Source organism: Marmota marmota, unplaced genomic scaffold (genome assembly GCF_001458135.2).
Source record: "Marmota marmota marmota unplaced genomic scaffold, marMar, whole genome shotgun sequence".
Classification (NCBI taxonomy): domain Eukaryota; kingdom Metazoa; phylum Chordata; class Mammalia; order Rodentia; family Sciuridae; genus Marmota; species Marmota marmota.
This window is the reverse complement of record NW_025999960.1, coordinates 11,549,457-11,563,506: the sequence shown is the minus strand read 5'-3', so window position 1 is coordinate 11,563,506 and position 14,050 is coordinate 11,549,457. Positions and strand designations below refer to the sequence as shown.

The following is a 14,050-nucleotide window of genomic DNA, read 5'->3' as shown; positions in this document are numbered from 1 at the left end:
AAAAGGAAGTGATCATATTGCAGAAGTAGAAGTAACAAGATTTATTGGCCTTTTTTTTTTTTTCTAAACTACAAATCCGATCATATCAGTATTGTTAAGAGCTTTTGTTTTGGTGTCAATCTTCCTGGGTTTGAAATCCTAGCTATGTGACCTTGGACAAAGTCCCTTGACTTTCTTAAGCTTCATTTTATTTCTGTAAGATGGGGAGAATAATAGTAGTATTCATAGCATAAATTTGTTGTGAGAATTAAATGGAATATTGTGCTTCAGTGGCTTAACATGGAGTAAGTGTAACAGTTCAGTTCAGTGTATGCTTATTATCATTTCATGTTCTGCTTATTCATCTTCCATTGATCTTCACTACCTCCTTGCCCCAAACCCTTGCAGTTCTCTATGATCTGGCTCCATTCCACTCCATAATCTCTTCACCAAAGGTCCAAAGGTCTTCAAGGTCCTGGAAGATAAAAATCAGACTATGGCAAGCTGAGGACTACATGCTCCATCTAAAGTGGGCATATGACTCTCATATTTGCATTGGAAGATGAGCTTGGTATAGTGAGTTCATCACCTTTGAAGAGGTGTCAGAAACCCAAACTTTGTATGAAACCTCCCAATTATTAAATTGGAATTGTGAAACAACACTCTACTACTGAGCCACAACCCCAGCCCTAAAGTGTGTATTCTTTATAAAGCCACTTTGAGAACACAAAACAAGGTGTCTGATCTAAATCAGTGATGTCAGAGAAAGTTTGCAAGAGTCAGAGATGCTTAATCTAAGAACCAAAGGGAGAGCTGGAGGATTCTCAGAAATTTAAATGAAATTAGAATTGTTAAATAACACTATAAGACCAAACAAAGTCAATCTGCAGGTTGGTTAGGGTTAGTAGCACCTGGTAACCCTCTGCTTCATGCCTTTTCCCACTCTTGCAGACTGCTCTTTTTCCCTAGATAGACTTGATTCCCCTGTGCCTGCTGCTTTCAGACACCCTGGTCACTGTGTCTGGACTGGCTTTGGTTCTTTCTCTGTCTAACTGTATTGTTCTTTTAGATGTAGCTCAATCTTATATTTGCCAAACTCATTATTTCCTTCATTGTCATATCAGAACATTTTGCAGCCATTTTTATTCTGTTAATACATTTGTTCACTTATTTATTCAGTAAATAATTATTAAGCACCAAAACACAGACCAACTACAACCATACACCAGAGCCCCTGTTCTACTGGAACGTCAATGTCAGAGTGAATGATCATGTGTCAATCCTCCCATGAGAAGGTGAGAGCCTTTAGGGCATGGATTGGGTGCTGTTTGTCTGGTTTCCTCAGCAGTTAGTCCAGTGGGCTTAATACCAAGTGCCTTAGTGTTCTAGTGATTCTGTAACAAGTTGTCAAAAACTTCGTGCCTTAAAACAACACGTGTTTAACCATCTTTCAATTCTAGAGGCCAGAAGTCTCAAATGGGTCTTACTAGACTAAAATAAAAGTGTTAGTTGTGTTCCTTGTAGAGGATCTGGAGAAAATCAATTTCCTTGTTTTTTTTTTTTTGTTTGTTTGTTTGGTTTTTTTTTTTAAGCTCCTTGAGGCTTACAGATGTATCTCCATCTTCCAAGCAAATCATATAGAATCTTCAAATCTGTCTCTGACTCTTACCTATTTTCCTTTCTCTTCTACTTACAAGGACCCTTGTGATTACATTGAGCCCACCTGAATGATCCAGGGAACTCTCTTCAGCTCAGGATCAGTTGATTAGCAACCCTAATTCCATTTGCCACCTTAGTTACCCCTTGCCACACATACAGATTCTGGTTTAGAACACAGACATCTTTGCAGGCACAAGGGGTGCAGGGTGTATTACTCTTGCCTGACATACCTGGCAAACAGAATGAGCGAATGGCTGATGAATGCTTGCAAACACACAGAGGGTAGCAACCAGTATTGTGCTAGCCACAGAAAAGGAGAAAAAGGAGAAAATGTCTCTGTCCTCAAGAAGTTGTTTGTCAGTGGAATCAATTGGTGAGGAAGGTTACTGAGAATCCTCCAGCTCTCCCTTTGGTTCTTAGATTAAGCATCTCTGACTCTTGCAAACTTTCTCTGACATCACAGATTTGGATCAGACACCTTGTTTTGTGTTCTCCAAGTGCCTTTATAAAGAATACACACTTTAGGGCTCGGGTTGTGGCTCAGTAGTAGAGCACTTGCTTAGCACGTGTGAGGCCCTGGGTTTGATCCTCAGCACCACATAAAAATAAATAAATAAAATAAAGGTATTGTGTCCAACTACAACTAAAAAATAAATATTTAATAAAAAAGAATGCACACTTTATTGCTTGTGTGATGCTAGTTCAGTAAGTGCCCATCTATTAGATTTTACAGGTAAAGAGAAAACAGATATTGTTTATTTCTCAATTTGTGGTATTGGGCAGAGGACCTGGCATATGGTAAGAATTCAAATAGTTGTTGAAAAAAAGAATGAAAAAATAAATAAGCAAAGATTAGATGAAAATGAAATGTTTAAACCACCTAGGACTTGTTCTGCATTGGGGCTTTGTAACCTGAAACCATGGGCTTTCCTGACAAGCACACAAAATCAGAGTGCAAGCACATGTGCCCCTCTTCCCTTCCTGTGGGAAGCAAAGAGTATTCATCAGATTTTCAAAGGAGTCTACCCCCAAGAAGAGGTTAGGAAGCACTGCTCTAAGTGTGTGGAGTTGAGATGAAATCCTTTGGACAAGGCAGAGTAGGAGGATGCCAGACTGATTTTTCTCCAATGCTAACTGGGCTTTTGTATCTCATCTCCACCTTCTGCAGGAGAAGAGAGTGTGCTGCCTTTGCTGACACAGGACTCTAATTCCAAAGCTCGGAGGGGCATTTTAAGAAGAGCTGTATTTTCTGAGGACCAGAGAAAGGCTCTAGAGAAAATGTTTCAGAAGCAAAAATACATCAGCAAAACAGACCGAAAGAAACTTGCCATCAACTTGGGACTAAAGGAGTCACAGGTATTAATGATCAGGAAGATGTCTCCTGCTTTTCCTTTCTGAAGGCATATAATGAAATCCATTTATTTGGTAAATATCTCTTGTGCTAGGCACAGTGCAGAACCCTGAAGTGTTCTCAAAATGCTTTTCATAATTTTTTAGTGGGTAGAAATGGATGATTCCTATTAGGAAATAGATCCATCACTGAGAAGTCTAGGTCTTGCCATTGGACTGAGTGATTCTTCCAAAATGAAGTGAAATGCTAAGGATGTAGCATTTATAGCATAATTTTTTTGCTTTGTATTCAGAGAAGCAGGCTAAATAATTTCTTTCAAAAGCAGGAACCGATTTTCTTGTCTTTCTCTTCATTTTCAATCCAAAATCAAAGCATGAATAAGTGACTTAAGAATACTCATTAATGGGTCTCATTATTTTGCACTTTGGGTTTATGTCATGTACAGTTTAGTCATTCACATTTGCAACTCTTACATACCTTTCTTGCATTTCATGTAGTTTGAATGCGACTCTCTGGCTTTTTGACAGTGAAGACTACTCTAAAGTTTGACCCATTTACAAATAGTTAACACATAAGACTGTAGCATTTTCCTACTTAATCCTTCTTCTCATCACAATGCACTGTAATAAGCCTCTTTTCTAGATGAATAAATGTGCAGAACTGAATATAGGTCCTGTGTCATGTAGCAAAGCTCTTTGGGAGCTGGGCTTCTATCTTAGGCATCCTGACTTTGGGTTTATGTTTTCCTCAAACTAGAGCTCCTGTATACAGTTGTGCAGGGTGTTCACTGTTCAGGGCATTTGGCTGGCGGGAGGATGGCAGTGGGAATGGGTTTCCTGGTCAGGCCTACATCCACCTGCATTTTGCCAGTTAGTGTAAAGAAACTGAAGGGCTAGCGGAGGCTCTGTCTTAATCATGTCATCCTCCTCTTCCTCACTATAGATGACCTATGCTACATTTTGGACCTTACTAAAACCAGTTATTATTGTATGGCACTTTCTTCAACATTGCTTTCTTTCTCTAGGGATGTGCTCTGTCTCCATAGACTGCCTTTCATGTCCAAATTTTGGGAGTGGTAGGATGCAGCACATGGTGTGGTACAGGGTAATTGACCTAGATCCATCAGTCTGTGCCCTTCTTGAACTGTGATACTAATGAGTCCACAACCTCAACTGATTGCCCTGTGCCTTGGTTTCTCACTTTAAAGAACAAGAGCAATTAAGGAATTCTGTCTAGGTCTCAGAGCAATTTTGTGTATGTAACAGATAAATTAGTAGCTGCATCTTGATGGTTGGTCTCTTGTGTGCAAGATACTATGTGAGATAGGCAGGAAGAGGAAATATGGTGAGTACTGAGAAAGATATACGTTTTTTTTGTACCTCAGAAACTTGTACACCTGGTAGAAGCTCATGAAAAGTTAAATAACAACACAAGACCATATAATAATTAAAGGGGACATAGATGCTGAAAGATGAAAAATAGCAAGGTTCCATCTCACAGTGCTCAAAAGAAAGTGTGAAAATCTGTTAGTGTGTGTATTGTGTTCCTATAAACAGAATATTGTGCATATATTTTGTCTTTTCCTAAAGAACAGTTTAGATCACCTGCGTAACCCAGTGCACAGATCAAGCAGTAGATACTGGAAGACCCCAAAGATTCCCTCCCAGTCATCATCTACTTCTTCCAAGGACATCCACTATTCTCATTTCTAACAACATAGATTAAGTTAGCCTGTTTTTGTACTATAACAGAAGCACTCAGTATGTATTCTTTTGTATGTGGTTTCTTCCACTTAATATTATGATGATGAAATTCTTCATGTTGTTGCATGTAGCAGCAGATCATTCTACTCGTGCTTGGCTTGTATTATCATTACATGGTATAAAATGATTAATTCATTTTACCAAAGGGAGCATATTATTGTTCCCAGTTTTGACTATTGTGAATAACACTACTGAGGATTGTACTGTTTTACTTTTTATTTCCCCACATTCAAATGTTATAGGATGCATCCCTGCATGGCAGTACCTATCAATCAATTCATTCTTTGTGCATGTGTGTCTCATTACAGATCATAGTGTGGATATAGAATAATTCCATTAACCACCATCAACTTTTAAGTTACTTTTAGTTTTCACTATTCCATCTATTTATGCACATTTAAAATATTGCAAATTAGGGAACTAGGAGTAGGATTATTTATTAAGGTATATGCATATTTTTAAAGTGTGATAGAGTAAAAATTTCTTTCTAAAACAATATTATATAAAATTAGCTGCTGAATTATGTAAAAAATTCACTCTTATTAACAAAAATGATTTTTTGCAATCCCTTTACCATTTATCATTTTAAATAATATCAGCAATATTATGGACAGTGGTATTTATTATTTTTTAGTTTGAATTTTTTCTAACTTCTAGAATTTAAGGTCTTTTCATCACTGGCCTTTCCATACTGCATTTTTTTCTATCTTATTGTGTCTTGTTGATGTGTAGCAATTATTTTGGATATTAATAAACATATTTGGAATATTACAGTTACTTACATTTTCCTGTTATAGATGCTATAAAAATCCTGAGTTAGTGGGTTTTTTTATTGTGGTAAAATAAATATAAGATTTATCACTCAGTGGCATTCAGTAATTGACATTATTGTGCAACCATCAGCATCCTCCATCTCCAGAACTTTTAGTTCTTATAAAACTGAAACTGTGTCCAAAAACAACTCCTCCTTTCTCCCTCCTCAGCCCCTGTCAACAACCTTTATACTCTCTTTTTCTATGAATGTCTACTCTTAAGAATCTCATATAAATGGAACCACATAGTGTTTAGCTATATGATTTGTGATTAGCTCATTTCACTTAACATAATGTCTTCAAGGTTCGTATATGTTGTAGCATGTGTCAGAATATTCATCATTTTAAGACTGAATAATATTCCATCATATGGACACACCACATTTTTATTTAACCATTCATCTGTCAATGAAAACTTAGTTGTTTCCATGTTTTGGTAATTGTGAATAATGCTGCTATGATGATAGACATACAGATATCTGTTTGAGTCCCTGCTTTTAATTCTTTGACTAGCTTTTAGCTTTTTCATATGTTTCTGATATGTTTATTTATATAGAAACTTTGCATTTTCATATAATCAGTTCTATCTGTCTTATCCGTTATAGACTTAGTAATTTATGGCATGCTAACATTCATCTCTCCAAGACTATAATGACAATCTGTTATGTTTTCTTCTAGGACTTTGATAGTTTTGTTTTCTTATTGTGCTGTTTCTACCTGGAATATTTTTTTGTATTTGTTGAAAGAGGTAGAACTTTAGTGTCTTGTCACAAATATATGTATGTGTCCCAAGACCATTGATTGTGAAAAAAACTCTTTTTTTGCGTGTGTGTTTTTAAATTTTGATAGCACTTAAATATTTCTAGACATACAGAATGACAAAGAGAAGAAGAAAATAACAAATATGATGAGAAAGACCAGCTTCACTAATGGGAACAAATAACTCAATGAAAACCCATTAGAAATATTTCGCTTGCTTTGTAGAAGTAAATGCCAACTTCAAATAAAAAACAAGTTCATGCGTATAACCAAATGCTCTGATACGTGTACTTCAGAGCTATTTTCTTATGAAAAGCCTTAATCACAAAGTTGTAACTGGGCTGGCAGTATTTTGCACTCAGTTGTCTGGGTAGACTTATTTTGCAGCCATTCTGAACATTGGCAATCAAGTTGAAGGAATAAAGAAATTATTTTGTCAATTTGGAAGGACCATTTCAGATAGAATTTTTTTCCTTCATTGAGAGAAATATTTGGTTGATATACTTTATCTAGGTAAAAAGTTTCCAGTTGTGTTTTAAAAATGAAAATTTAAGTTGTTAGTGTAAGAGTAGAATGGGAAATGGGAACTGGGAAAAAATGTGATTGACTTTCAGAATATCAGGAAAACCAATTGGGAAATCTTCTGCTTAGGGATGACTGAGTACACAGTGGATACAAAGCATAGCTAATAATAGAGTTAGTAGTAGAGTAAAGGAAAGCGGGGAGGGAGAGAAAGGAAGTGGTGGTACTGGAAAATGAAATTAGCCAGATTATATTGTTACATTGTGTGCATGTATGAGAATGCAGCAAGAAATCCTACTATTATGTATAATTATAATGCACCAACAAAAATATATAAGTAAAATAATAATAATATAGAGGGCATTATGCTGGGTGCATTGGGGGGAAGCTGTGGCTCCATTCAAGAACCACCACCATAAGAACTTTGGGCTTAATTACAATCAATTGTTACTTATTAAACCTAATTATCATGGTGTGACAAGTCCGAGGAATACATAAAGCCTATAATTTAACAAAGCATTATAAAATATAGTCTCAATTTAGCCTCAAAAATCTGATGAGGTTGCATTTTTTTTTACAAGAACCTGGATACTGGATTTGGATAGTCATCCATTCTAGTCTAAGTGCTTCCTTTATACTAACTATTTAATCTTGAGCATTTAATCTCCCTAAACCTTGGTTGTCTTATATGTGAAATGAAGACTTCTTATAGCCATGGTAAGGATCAGAGTATAAAACCCACCTATAGTGCATATGGTCTGATGCTTGGTACAAAATAACATGCTCATATGCTATGTGAGTTCATAAAGTTCCTTGAATAAATAATTTAGCACCGACCAAATGATATGTTTAAATACCTGAGAAAGTTAAGTCAATTTTGAAAGACAGGAGGCTTATAGAACGTAACCAATTTACTACGGTTATTTTGTTTTAGAATATATGTGGGGATATTATGTTAAAGTAATTTCTTAGATGTTTTTGTATAAGCCAGTGTGAAAAGCCACAGGGACTTTCTAGGTTGGGTCTCATAATCAGGTGTCCTGTAGAATGGATATAGAAGCAAGTACAGTTTAAAATGCTAAAATAAGAGGATGGAGGTACAGCTCAGAGGCACAGTTCTTGCCTAGCACAGTTGAGGCCCTGGGTTCCATCCCTAATGCTGCAAATAAATGAATAAAGAAAATGCTTACGTGGAATAACATAGAATAAATTATTATTCTTTCCAATTATTTTATCAATAGGTGAAAATTTGGTTTCAAAACAGAAGGATGAAATGGCGGAATTCCAAAGAAAAGGAAGTGCTTTCCAATAGGTGCATCCAAGATGTAAGCCTTCAAGAGGATCCTCTCTCACAATCTGCTCTGGGATTCTCTTCTCCATGTCCTTCAATATGGGAAGTCTCCCAACAGCACTCAAGTCCAAGATGGAGGGAAAATTCTCCAGAACCTCCAGAAAAACTAATCCAGGAGAGTTCAGGGGCACCACCTCCAGAAGCAAATTCACTGCATGGTGCCTTGTATTTGTCTTCTGAGGAAGAAGCTGGAGACAAGGGTGCACTTACTAGGGCCATATGAATGGAAGCATTTCTCTGTTAATTTATAAGAACACTTAATCAACAACATTTGAAATCTAAAGCCAATTAGCTTTTGCCTCATCATTGCCTAAAACCTAACACCTTCAGAATGATGCATGAACTAATGCTTTAGAAAAATCCACTCCAGTGTTCTCTTATTTAGCCCTATACTCAGACTTAACTTGTAAGTGGAATAGAATCTTCCAGGACAGATGATGGAACTAAAAAGAATAAGAGCAAGCTTTGGCTCAGTCCCTGCTCTGAGTATGTGTATATATGCATATGTCTGTATGTGTATATATATGTAAATATTCATTACAGTACATTGGTAGAAACTCAATTATCTTCAAATACTGCATTGAGAAAATTCATTTCCATTTTTTATGAAGAAAAATAAACCACTGACAGAATGTTATAAATTTTTTGGAAATAATGTAAAATTTGAACTTTATCCAAACTTTCATACCACAAGAATATGTTTTGATAATTTCTCAGGGGCTAGGGCTGTAGCTCAGTAGTAGACTGCTTACTTAGCATACACAAGGCCCTAGGTCAATCCCCAGAATAGCAAAAAAAGAAAACAAAATTCTCTTATTTTATGACTTCTTTTAGTATCCAACTATAAGTGAATTTTAGCAACTCAGCAATCCTAATCAAATGAGCCACAGTTATATACACTGAAGATATACATTAAAATGAACCCAAGAATTTCTGAATATAACTGTTAGTATGCTTAATTTTCAAGTCTCTGGACTTTATCAGGCCATCAGTGAGAGAGGTATCCATTTAACCAATAATTATTTTTTTATTCTTTCTCAAAGAGAAGAGAATCAAAAAGAGAGAGAGAGGCTTAGAGCAGGGTTTGCAAAATGAAATGGATGCCTTTGAGGGCCTGGTAGATAAACAGAGGTCATGGTTTACCTAAAGGTAGTTGAGTTCAATAATTTTCCAACCCTGTGTTGGCCAAACAAAACATCTGTGTCAAGTAGTTTGTGACCTCTGGCCAAAAATAAAGAAAGCTGCAGTGTTATGGCTCTTAAAATGTTCCCAACTGGACTTAAAAACACAATACTGATGGAATCTATGATGATTTCTGTTTGCACTTCTAGTTACAGGCTCAATTTTCCACTTAGTTGGCATACACTATGTATATTGGGTTATTTTATGTATTAACAAACACCACACAGATGTTTTATGTTTTTGACAACCCCGAAATAGTGTTTTTATAAAATTACATTTCTGGTAACGATTTGCTTAGTTAATCCAGCAATTTTAATTTCATGTCCAAGAAAAAATTATGTTTCACTTTGAAGGAAATGAAGCAGAAAAAGGAAATGATGTGGTTTTGAACCAAGCTGTCATTGATCTGTGGATAAGAAACATTCCTAGAAGTTCATTATGTGGCATTTTGTTAGTGAACAAGCTACGTAATGATGGTGGCTTCTAATGTGCTTACCTTCTCAGCTATAGCCTTTGAAGGGTTGGCATTTAGAAAAGGCACTATTTCAGAAGATAATGGTTTTAATCAACATCAGGAAATTATTTTTTATGAAAGGATTTTTTTTGTTGGTATATGTCTTTATCGCATGATCTTTTACTTTCACTTGGAAGCTCATCTCTATGCCTCCTTGCTGGGAGTGGGGGGCAGGGATTTGCTAACAACGGTTTAAATTTTAAGAGCTGTTTTAAAGTGATTTAAAGTACAGTTTCTTTTTATGATGTTAACATCATTTACATTTTTAGGGTCCTGTCTAGGTTTTAGACCCTGTGCTAAGCGTTTGGGTGTATTAACTCATTTAATCCTCACAGAAATAACTCTATAATGTAGACAGTATTACTATCAGGGTTCTGGTTGCGGGACAAGGGAGCTGAGGCAGAATATGGTTCAAGTGCTTATATAAGGTCCTGAGGTAAATCAATGGGATTTGGACCCTTCCAGTCAAGTTTCAAGTCTTGAGGTTTTTAACAGACTCAAGGGGTCCATAGCACTATGGACACATAGTGTCCACATTGTGTGGGATGCTTTATAAAAGATACATTCTGCCAATTTTGATGAGATTTATTAAAGAAATTCAGAAGCACATGATGTTTTATAATCTCTTTCTTAAGGAATGATTTTCTCTTTAGTATTCTCTTTTCTGCCAGATTTTGAAGTTTAGGGAAAGTAAAGTACTATGGGAGTGTTTAAGTGTGCAAAGGAAATGCTTTTTTTTTTTTTTTAAATCTCTCACTCCCCAAATCATGAAGTGCTTGTCTGTGGTTACAGTTCCTTGAGAATAACTTGAATTTTGAAAGAGAGAAAGTTGTCAAGACCATCTTATTACCTAGATTGTAGAAATGGGCTAATTGGTGCTTAAATGTCTTTCATCAGAAAGCTCTGAGGCCCAGAAGAGGTTTCACTTTGTAAAACTGGCCTGATATTTGAATATACAAATCAGTCTTTTAATTATCTTCCATTCTGGAATGCCGTAGGCTTAGGCTATGGATGGACATTTTAGTGGTGCCTAGGAAATTCACAGACACATACATGACAGGTATGCATGTGCCCTTTATGCTTTGATTTTGCTTTCTGTTGCCAGAATTGCTGGAGGGAAGGACTGAGCACTGATATACCATCAACAAGGGTCTCCCTTCTCTCTCAGCTCATGTTCCTGATAACTATCCCACCCTACCGACCCATGGCCTGAGGTGCCCATTTTCCTGTTATCTTGGTACAGTTCCTTTTCCGCAGGTGATCATGCATTAGCATATTTGCTCTCTGCTTTTCAGACAAATGCTGCTTTAATTGGCACCAGGGCTATAGAAGGAGGTCAAAGAAATTATCAAGTGGCTCTTAAGCAGATGAGAAGAAATAAATGATGAGCATTATCTCTATTTTTTAAAAAGTATTTAGGGTTGGAAATATATGAACAGGTATTATCACTGGCTCTGGAAACATTGAAGGTCATGATCATTAAAGTTTAAAGGATATTTCTTAGTAGTCAGATGGTTTGCATGGGAACCCAATTATATAAATAACTCAGTAGTTCTCAGAATTTAAAAATCATATACATGATCATGCCATACCTTCCAACAAGGTTTGGATATACACACATATCTGGACATACATACTCCTTCAACATCCATACCTTCCAATCCACCCTTAAAATCAATACACATTTTTTTAACTTTTCAAACATAAAACCATAAAGAAATACACTCGTCCAACCCACATGTGTTCCTTCTGGTCCCCTTCACTCCCTTTTTCTGATGCATTTTGGGTGTATCAACTCTTTTAATGCACTTCCTTTAAAAGTTACACGTGCCTCAATGTGTTCTATGCCCCATCCATCCCTCAGTTGCTAATGGTTCCATCAATCTCTGTTGGCCTTTAAAAACCATGAAGTTCATTCCGCTGGACTCAGAAGCTTGTTAAACACTGCATTTTCAGCTGTCTGAAATCCCCCCAGTATTTTTGGTTTCTGGAATTCAACACTTATTGGGCACTTGTGAGAAACATTGTCCTAGCCTTTGTGCCAACAAATATGAGAAAGAGCATAGTCCTTACCCTCTCAGAGTTTATAAGTTCGTCTTTTCACCAAGCAACTTTTGAAATATTCCCTGCTGCTGTTGACAGGATCTGTTGAATTTAGGGCAAAAATAAACAAACTTTTGATATCCTCCAAAAACCCTGCCTCTCTATTTGCAGAAAGAGAATTCTTATGTGCTTATGTGCTCTACTGTTCAGAAAATACAAGCTGCTCAACAGTGCTGGTTTTCTATGCTCTCCCTCCTCCGGGCCATAGTAGTCCAGGAGGAGTTAGAAAGAGTCCAGAAATGAATTCAGCAGTTCCCTTTTGTTTACGGTGGATGCTTTCTCTCTCTCTTTTTTTTTTCTTTCAGCCTTCTCAGCCTCAGTGGGAAGACAGAAGAAAAAGCAGATAATCGAAGCAGGGAAATTCAGGATAATGAGTGTTCTTGAATATATAAGGGAAATGTTGCAAGATTAATTTATATCTTTTTCAAACCATTTCTGAATTAGGCAACTACCATAATGATGTATAGGACTTATGCCTATAAGTCCTTATGGTTCTTAGCTTCCAGTTGTTGCCTGGGTTATATTACATTACATTGCATTATTAGTTTTGGGTTATAAAGAAATAGACTCAAAAACACACTGAACAAAGTAAAATTCATATGTAATTCCACTTTCTGGAGATAGCCAACTTAGCTCTTTTATGAAAAAAATTTTAGTCATTTTAAAATGTATGTTGATGTAAATACTTGTGTCTCAACAGATTTGGATCACAGTGTATATCCAATTTTTCCCAATTTTTTTTTTACTCAACTTTGTATACAGAAACATTTCCCCATGTCATTAAAAGTTACTTGAAACTATTTACTGTGACTGCATAATATTCCATTATAGATCCTTTACTTTTTGAGGTGGACCAGGGGCTCGGGCCACAGGATACCAGGGCATAGAAAAAATGGCCATAGGATCCTGTACTTAAGAATAATAATTTATGGTTTTTAACTATATAAAACCTCAGCAAACTAAACAGAATGAAACTTGTGAGGGAGCTTGGGGTCATGCTTTCACTAGTGTTGGATATAAAGGAATATTACACATGCCAATGGGAGGATCTCTTCAGAAAGCCGCTGAGAAGCTAATCAAAATGTACCTATGCACTCCAAGTTCAAGGGCATAAATACTCAGATTTTAATGCATAATCCACAGCAAACATAATCATGTAGTGTAACAGTCTATCTAATTTTAGTTTTCAGCCTGATTAAGACATTATTCAGCATTTTTTAGTTTGTATTTTGGTTTACAAAAAGTGAGCAGCAAACAAACTCTTGGAGATCGGTCATCTATCACCACTTTGAAGACTGAAATGAGAAGGCTGGTTTGCACAATTAGTCTAGAATTCTTACAACTTAATGGATATTTTCTCAAAGTTACTTAAATGATAAAAATTTGAGGGAGCATCTTTTGGGATAAGAATATTCCAAAGTTAAAAGGGAACTGGAGAACCTTTAACACATTAGGTCCCAATTTTTTAATTCTGCAACTATTTCAACAAAATTGTCACAGGTGTGTTAAAAAGGTTGAAAATCATAATATGGAACTTACAATGTTTTATATATGTGTGTATAACATACAAACACACACACATTCATTCACTGCAGCTTCTGCTTTTCTCAAAAGAATAGACCTCTAAAAATAGTAAATTTTTCAAAGTTATCATAAGTTCATTGTCCAATTTAAGTTTTTTTAAGTGTTCCACATCTGGAATGATGGGACAAAATTTAATGTTATTTAAACCTAAAGCAGAACCATCAAGTCCTTGATCTTAACTGAAAGCTAAAAAATCAGGCATGTCAAATCTAAGACATAGTAATGTCATTATTTCATTATATATAATATATATATATATGTGTGTGTGTATGATATACATATATATGATCCAATTGCTATGAATTCCATTTCAACCACACACTGAATAATTGTTGCAGTTTCTAGGGATGCTATAAAAATTACTACAAACTGGATGGCATAAAACAACAGAAATTTATTCTCTCACATTGTGGAGACGAGAAATTCAAAATCAAGGTGTCAGCAGGTCCTTGCTCCCTCTGATGGATCTAG

General features: G+C 36.0%; 1 protein-coding gene across 1 annotated transcript in view; it reads left to right on the top strand.

Annotated features, from left to right (window-relative positions):
* Dbx2 (developing brain homeobox 2) overlaps positions 1-12,738 on the top strand; it is a 36,959-nt gene extending 24,221 nt beyond the window's left edge. The window contains exons 3-4 of the mRNA XM_015493582.2: positions 2,807-2,994; positions 8,087-12,738. Coding sequence (XP_015349068.1) covers positions 2,807-2,994; positions 8,087-8,419 — 521 coding nt within the window. The 3' untranslated portion in view covers positions 8,420-12,738. The remainder of the gene's footprint in view (positions 1-2,806; positions 2,995-8,086) is intronic.
* The last annotated feature ends 1,312 nt before the right edge of the window (positions 12,739-14,050 follow it).